Raw genomic sequence first — 7,280 nt, forward strand, 5'->3', positions numbered from 1 at the left:
GATTTAAAAAAACAAAGAGAAATATAATCTGAATTAAAAAAATTTTAATGAGTAAAATAATTATTCAACCAAAAATTCTTGACTCACTCCTTCATTTTTGGTCAAACTAAAACTAAAATAGGTAATGTTTAGTCAACAAATTTTCAAGTGTTTATTTCGTAGTTTTTCGTCTACAATCTAATAGAGTAATGAACGTTTACAGAAAACACAAATGACTTCAAGAAAAAAAAAATGTAAAAATCAATTCGTATCTCATTCTTGGCTAATGCCTATACATTATACGTCACTGTTTCCGCTCAAGGCATAGAAAAATTCTAGGGTTGGTAACCAAGTTAAAATCCATCTCCATTATGATAGACTTAGCAAAAATTATAAGTACAAATTGAACCAAATTAAATCATCAAATCAGACTATTAACTGATATTAAATTAATTACATTTTTTGAAAAGATGATAAAAGAACATCCCAAGAAACAATTGTTAACGCAAATACATCCATTACCAAGCGTATGTAAACGGTCGAATTAAGGCCCGCATTTGTGTGTAGTTTCAGTCATTTTTAACGTCACAATGGAAGTAGAAAAAAACGGTAAAAACAAATCAATTAGAAGGATATAAAAACGATTATGAATCAATTGATAACAAAATAACAAATCACGTGTGAAACAAGGTCATAAATGGACCCACCTCGAGTATCATCCAACTGTACGCTTCACTTGAACTAGGTCCATTTATGACTTTGGTAAATATTGGTGTGGATATTGAAATTGACCAACTGACTGAGAAAATCTTACATACAACAACTTACCTACGGGTTTAACCCGTATTACATCGTGTATTTGCACACACATTTTAATATGTACAAAGCCACAAAAATCAAGCTTTGAAAATAACTAATCGTCAATGTTTTATTTTATCCTCTTAATCTACGCTCTACTTATCATCGACAGCATTTGATTGGCCATCTCGATTGGCCATCTCGACATTTTGGCCATATCCTTTCTGGTGGTAACACAAATGATTCGTGCACATTCAAGTCGAAAACCATACAACGGCCTAGAATGAACGAATTGAACTCGAAATTGAAATACAATAAAACATGAATGTGATTGTATTGTGTAGATCACATACCTCTGTACAAGATGCACTTCGCCGCACAGATGTCACGATGCCAAGTAACAGTAAAAGCGTTCTGATCATTCATTGGGCTTGAGTGCCAGTTTTTCTGGAAGAATATTTTCTTTGACCCCAAATCCCCAATTCCTTTATCAGTTGCATCGTAATGTATTCGCTGCCATAATTGTGGTTTGGCCTTACGATTTTTGACACGAATCTTGCAAATACTTGTGTCACCAATTTTATCAAAACCTGGCAAATCGGATTCCGCTTCCGGCTGTTTGGTTACTTTAAGGCTGCAATGGCCTGCAACTCGACGTCGTTGACGTAGTTCACGCCGTCGTATGCGTCGATTGTACCGTCTCACTGCCTGTTCGGTATCCAATTGCTCTGGATTGTGGCTTTCACGCTCACTTCGACGCTTTTCCCGGTGCTTCTCAGCTCTTTCGGCTCTAGTTACATTTGCTGTTGGCTTTTGGCTGGCATTTTCTTTTCGATCACGTTGCTTGCGCCGTCTGCTTCGATCAGTCACAATAACCGGTGGGAGTCTCACATCCTTGTGTGGGCGACAATCTTTGCACACTTTGAATCGGTCACTTTTTGTACTTCTCGGAAATCGCCGCAAGCAATTGGCACAGGTTTGTGATGTATACGGCTCTGGTGTAAGCACAACATCCGTTTTGCCGTTTTTTTTTAGGCTAACTATGAACTTTCGCTGATCCGGTGTTCGTTTTGTTCTTTTCACACCGATTTTCGAATTTGATGGGAACGCCGCATCACCAAGGAACACAACTCCTGTCTTATTGTTTGTTATGTGTTTAGCCATCAAATCCATTTCGCGATTAGACTCGATGTACTTGTGCAACGATAGCTGTGCGTACTTTCTTCTTGCGTATGTAGCCAATGAATCTGTTAGCATTTTGATTCTGTGCTTAATGAATGATTTCCATTGTGATCCTCGCGGCGATACGGATGTGATCGGATAGCTTTTCAAGTCGCGCTGTTCTTTGTGCACGTACTTTCTGGTCATTTTTTTGGCCCGTTTGTCGCGCATTCCTTGTCGCGCACCCCAGTGATATTGAATACTCGATAATTTGATGTTGGTCTGTGAAATGAACAACAACAATGCAAATCTATGTTAATTTTCATATGATATTTCAACTTACTTCAGTTCCAGTAGCGAGAGTCCGACGCACGCAGGCCATTTTTGTTTTCTGGCCGGGATCAATTCCTGACTCATACTTGTAACCGCCTTTGCTGACTGGCTTTTCGTACTTTGCCTTGATTTCAGACAGAGTCACGCCGGCTCCTTTGCGTTTGGGTCTGCTAAACAACACCGACGCGGCACTACTGTTGGTTTGAATTTTGTGGTAAAACACTTTCGAACCGGTTCTGAGCCGTCTGATTTTGTCAATATCGAACACAATTCCCCATGCCTCGTCTTTGTTCTCGCCTTGCTTGTAGTATGTACGATAATCAGCACGGATATTCCATCCCCGTTCTTTTCTCAACTGGCCAATGATTTCAATCAAATCATTATGGTCGAATGGTATGTGCTTCAGTTTTGTATCACTGAATGGAATTGCGGCGAAATTCTTCACTTTTGGTATCTTCGGTACCGACGGCTCTCGATTGTTCACTGGATCACGATCGTATGCTTTCCACTGTTGACGAAGGTGAAAATTTCTCGACAATTCGTTGCATGCCTATCCACATCCACAAAGACTCGAACCAGTCCTTTTGAATGTATTCGTACATTGTGAAGTATTTTACGAATGATGGGCCACAAAGCTGAGACACTTCCTTAAACAGTATTGCCATCTTCCACTTTCGACTTTCATCATCATCATATGTCCAATCTTCATTCTCATTTTTCATCGTATTTCGAATGTCAATGTCATCGAAAGGTAAGTATGGGGGGCTTCCTTTGTGATTGAATTCATGGCACTTTACACGTAGAAAGTGGGTCAATCTCACCCAACAGTGCGTCTCCAAATTTGTCTTCACATTGGCCACATACTGGTCCTTGAGAGCATAAACTTGACGGGTCATTTGATGGCGGCGTGGCCATTCAAAGTTGGGGCTACCTTGTGTCACCATCGCGAGAAATGCGTCTGGCATTTGGGCTGTGAGTGGATCTTTGATGTTGTCCGATGTGACACAGTTGAAACAGTCTGTAATCACATTTGCTCCATTTTGATTCACGAAGAAGTTCAAATTGTCATCATCAAATGCTTCGTTGATTCTGTAGAGCATTAACATCGATGCAAGATGCATGACTTTCGTAACATTCAAACATTTCTCGAAGAACTAATGGATCAGAAATCCTATTTCTGTTTCTGTTAACTTCGGATTAATTATCGAATTAAATGCCAATTTGATCGCGCCGATTTCGATTGTGCCATTTTCTGTCGACTGTTTTGTTGGATCTTCTTTCCGATTGACACGTTTTTTCTTCACAATGGAGTGCTTTTTCATCTGCACTTTTTTCTCCCTTGGCTTACCAAACGTCTTATTGTGCCGCTTACGCCTCGCCATCGCGATGGATCTAAACGAGAGAAAATAAATTGTAGAACGAATGAAATGTTTGTTGCAAGCGATTGTGAAATTGGCTAACGCTACGGAAATCGAAAACAATGCACTGATTGATCGCTTTGAACGAATACGATAACAATGTGATGATATTCATCAGTCCGTCGCCATAAATCATGTCGAAACATGTACACCACACGCAAAAACATGATTTTACGCTAATTTGTTGCAATTTTCTACGTTCACTAAACTCACCTCGGTCACAATAAGTCCACTTCGTATGAATCCAAACGATTTGAATAGATCAGGCTTCGTTTGCTCTCTGTCTCCCTGTCTCAATGCGGATCTCGCCTCAAAATTGCGAAATAATCTTTGGAAAAAAAACCACAATCCATTAATTGTAATTGGTAACAAAAAAAAATGGGAAAACTTGTTGTGATCGAATTAATTTATATTGATTTATTCGCGCCAATCAATGCGATTTTTCCCGCAGAATATTGCGATTTTTCCCGCTTTGAACATGTCATTACATGAAAATGTGAACCGGTATGACGAAACAACAATTTCACAACAATTTCCAAAATAATCCACAATTTAATTTGTGCAAAAATTCTATTCTTAGCCGTACATACCTGTAAAAGGGTTTTGGTCTCGCAATTAAAGCAACTATTTCGCAAAAACAATTGCCTTTTCTTGTTGAATGTTCACTCAAAAAAATGTGCGTCAATTTCTTGTCAATGTTCCTACACCAATGAGCCGCTGTGCTGAGTGACATTTGCAAAACGAATCGTTCGGCGCCAATGTTTCATCCTTTGAACACCACATGGCGTGACGGTTGCTGCGTCAAAACTGCTGTTTTACGAATTGGAGACAGAAAGGGAAATCCCCAAAGAGAAGCAAAATGTTTTTGCTTCGACAGTTTTATATACGAATATATAAACAAAAAAAAATGGAACGGACCATTTTCAATGCATTTTTCTTGGACAAAATGAGAAGAAGTTCCAATGACATTATAAACAAAATGATTATTATATCGTGCATATTTCTAGAGCTAATTAATAGTTTGAAGATTTCAACTGTAAATTACATTTTTTGAAAAGATGATAAAAGAACATTCTTCTCTCAAACGCAGGCATATGAAAAAGTTTTCCAATATGAAATCGAATAACATTTTTGCGCTATGTATGGACACAAGTGTGACGAATGCATTCAAAAGGAAAATCAATTTTATCCGTCAGTTCCTGTCATGATTTTATGCATGAAAACTTTTTGGCAACCATGTGTGACATCTTTTGCATAAGGAAATGAATTAGTTGGGTTGAATATGAACCTTTGAATGTTTTTGATCTTTAAGTGAAACAAGACAAAAAAATCTTATAAACTGAAACATATACTTTTTGGCGATTGTCACGCTGTACTGATAAGAGATAAGTGATGAAAGTCAAGGGCAAAGTTATAGATTGGAATGCAATCAATTGTTATCACTTACCTCTTATCGGTAGCGTATAAAAGTATATGTTCCACTTTAAGAATAGATTTTCTTCTCTTGTTTCACTACAAGATCGAGGTATAAAGTTTCATCTATATAATCAATTCAAATATGCATACGTTACGTTACAGTTCAGTTTTTCAAAACGAATTTAGTCAAATTTACTCCAGTTTGAAAGTTGTTTATATGAGCTGGGAGATATTTTTTGTAAGAAAACTCCACTAAGATATTCAATACTTGACAGTGGAAATAAGTAAAAAATAGGTTTTTTTAGTATTCAACACCCATTGAAAGTTCAATATTTCAATTTATATTACATCGAATTCATTTTTCGGTAAAATGGTGGAAAATTTGATTTTTAATCAGAAGATCACATCTTGAACACTTTGAACTGGCGAAATGGTGTCTAACGCCATAGTTCAAAAAACTACCGAGATTCTAGTTTTGGCTTGAACAAATCTTTCGATACAAAAATAGGCGATAATTTATGCACGTACACGACTTTGTCACTATTGAGTAAGATGTCACGTAGTAGAGATACATCTGCATCGTCTCATACATTTTTCTATATATTTCTATGCATTTTTCTGAACTTCGAAGAAATAAAATAAATAATTAAGATACACATTTCTTCCCAGCGAATGTCGATGAAGTTTCACTTTATTCATCTACTAGGGCCGCCCAGTGGTCGAAATTCGACTATTTGGGAACTGGGGGCCGACCCGAAGAGCGTTTTTCAAGCGAAAAAACCATCCATTTCTGAGATATGAATGAAAAAAATCGGAAATGGTTGTGCCCACAGAAAGTTAGTTCTAAAAATTGTTTAAAAAATTTGACAAATTTAAAAAATTTTAAAACCAACTTTCCTTGGGCACAACCATTTTCAATTTCTCATTCATATCTCAGAAATGGATGGTTTTTTCGCTTTTTTCGTTTGAAAAACGCCCTTCGGGTCGGTGCCTCGGGTCTCCGTGGAATCCGGACCCGGAGCAGGGTGTTTACTAACATGCTTCAAACTCATGTCAAACTTGACATATGTGAATTCTGAATGACATTCTGCACATCTACTCATCAAGGCCTTTCAAATGGTACCAGTGGCATCAAAATAAGTTGGGTATAAAATGGTTAAAATGGTACGAAAACTTTTTGGGCTAGCGCATTAATATATAGATGCTCATCATTTTATTGGAATTGCGCAAGCACGCCAATCAAATGTGTTTGAACGTGAAGTATTGAAAAACAAACCAATTCATCCGTAGTGAAAGAGACAAGTAAAACCATATTTTTCCCCGAAATGTGAATTTTCTATTTAATACGCAAGTAGTTTAAAGTCGTAATCGCGATTTTTTCACAAATTTTTACTTATCGATTCAATCTGAAATATAAATTACAATAAAGTTTTCCATATTCTAAGAGTCACACATACTTGATGTACATTTTTTATAGATTAACAGCTGTGTGTTTTTATGATAGAAATATTCCTATACTATTTGCACACTCATCATTGTTTTGGCAGACTCGTTTTACCTTGAACTTGGAACGTGTTTTTTTATTTCACTATGGATTTTGCAAAAAAAACATACGTCATATAAATTCTAATTAGGTGGTAGAGGCAGATTAGATAGAATTACGCATTTAGAAAATAGAAGGTTTATTCCAATCTGAGACATGTGAAAATCGAATGTTATTCATGCATGCTTAGCGATTATTAGCCAAAAGAAAAATGAATGATTGTTGATGATCATCGATGTACAAAAATTTCGATTAATATTCAAAAATCCAATTGCCTTGTACAAAAAGCAATCTGGTAGTTCGATGTTTACAAATATTTTAAGATACATAAACAAATGGGACAAATTTTATTTCACATTTAACCTTAGCACCATAATATACAGTACGTTGTGATGATATGATATTTTTTGCGTCATGATTTTCAGTTATCGATTTTGATTTCTAATTTTATTGCGCCACTTACATGTGTGCTCAACTGTTGTCAATCATGCGATCATCTTTAACCATTGACACCTTATTATCAGAAATTATTGAAATATATTTATAAATCGATTTGTTAAGGTGCACACTATAAGTACAACGCAGTATTTCTTATAATAAATTAATCGTGTTGTTGAAACAAATATTTATTG

At 36.5% G+C, this 7,280-nt stretch overlaps 1 protein-coding gene across 4 annotated transcripts; it reads right to left on the minus strand.

Annotated features, from left to right (window-relative positions):
- Nucleotides 1-122: 122 nt before the first annotated feature.
- Nucleotides 123-7,271, minus strand: LOC129570115 (uncharacterized). 4 transcript variants are annotated; one of them, XR_008688098.1, is made up of 7 exons: nucleotides 7,112-7,214; nucleotides 4,280-6,693; nucleotides 3,903-4,017; nucleotides 2,282-3,663; nucleotides 1,131-2,220; nucleotides 808-1,055; nucleotides 123-417 (listed from the first exon to the last, which is right to left on the minus strand). XR_008688098.1 is itself a non-coding variant. In XM_055449557.1 (5 exons), the coding sequence occupies exons 3-5, from the start codon at nucleotides 2,318-2,320 to the stop codon at nucleotides 940-942; spliced, it is 1,245 nt and encodes a 414-aa protein (XP_055305532.1). In that variant the 5' UTR covers nucleotides 2,321-3,663; nucleotides 3,903-4,017; nucleotides 4,280-5,966; the 3' UTR covers nucleotides 123-939. The 4 variants fall into 4 exon arrangements, 1 of the variants encoding a protein (XP_055305532.1); XR_008688097.1 differs by having other exon boundaries at nucleotides 4,280-7,271; XR_008688099.1 differs by lacking the exon at nucleotides 7,112-7,214 and having other exon boundaries at nucleotides 123-314; nucleotides 4,280-5,966.
- Between the last annotated feature and the right edge of the window lie 9 nt (nucleotides 7,272-7,280).

This window comes from Sitodiplosis mosellana, unplaced genomic scaffold (genome assembly GCF_009176505.1).
Source record: "Sitodiplosis mosellana isolate CC-2019 unplaced genomic scaffold, AAFC_SMos_1.0 Smas_scaffold_47, whole genome shotgun sequence".
NCBI lineage: Eukaryota > Metazoa > Arthropoda > Insecta > Diptera > Cecidomyiidae > Sitodiplosis > Sitodiplosis mosellana.

Excerpts from the sequence above, each read along its gene's own strand:
- LOC129570115 (XM_055449557.1), bottom strand. The coding sequence starts at position 2,320 with ATGGCCTGCGTGCGTCGGACTCTCGCTACTGGAACTGAA. Across the intron at positions 2,221-2,281 it reads CTCTCGCTACTGGAACTGAA|ACCAACATCAAATTATCGAG; the intron begins GTAAGTTGAAAT and ends TTCATTTCACAG. Across the intron at positions 1,056-1,130 it reads GAAGTGCATCTTGTACAGAG|GCCGTTGTATGGTTTTCGAC; the intron begins GTATGTGATCTA and ends CGTTCATTCTAG.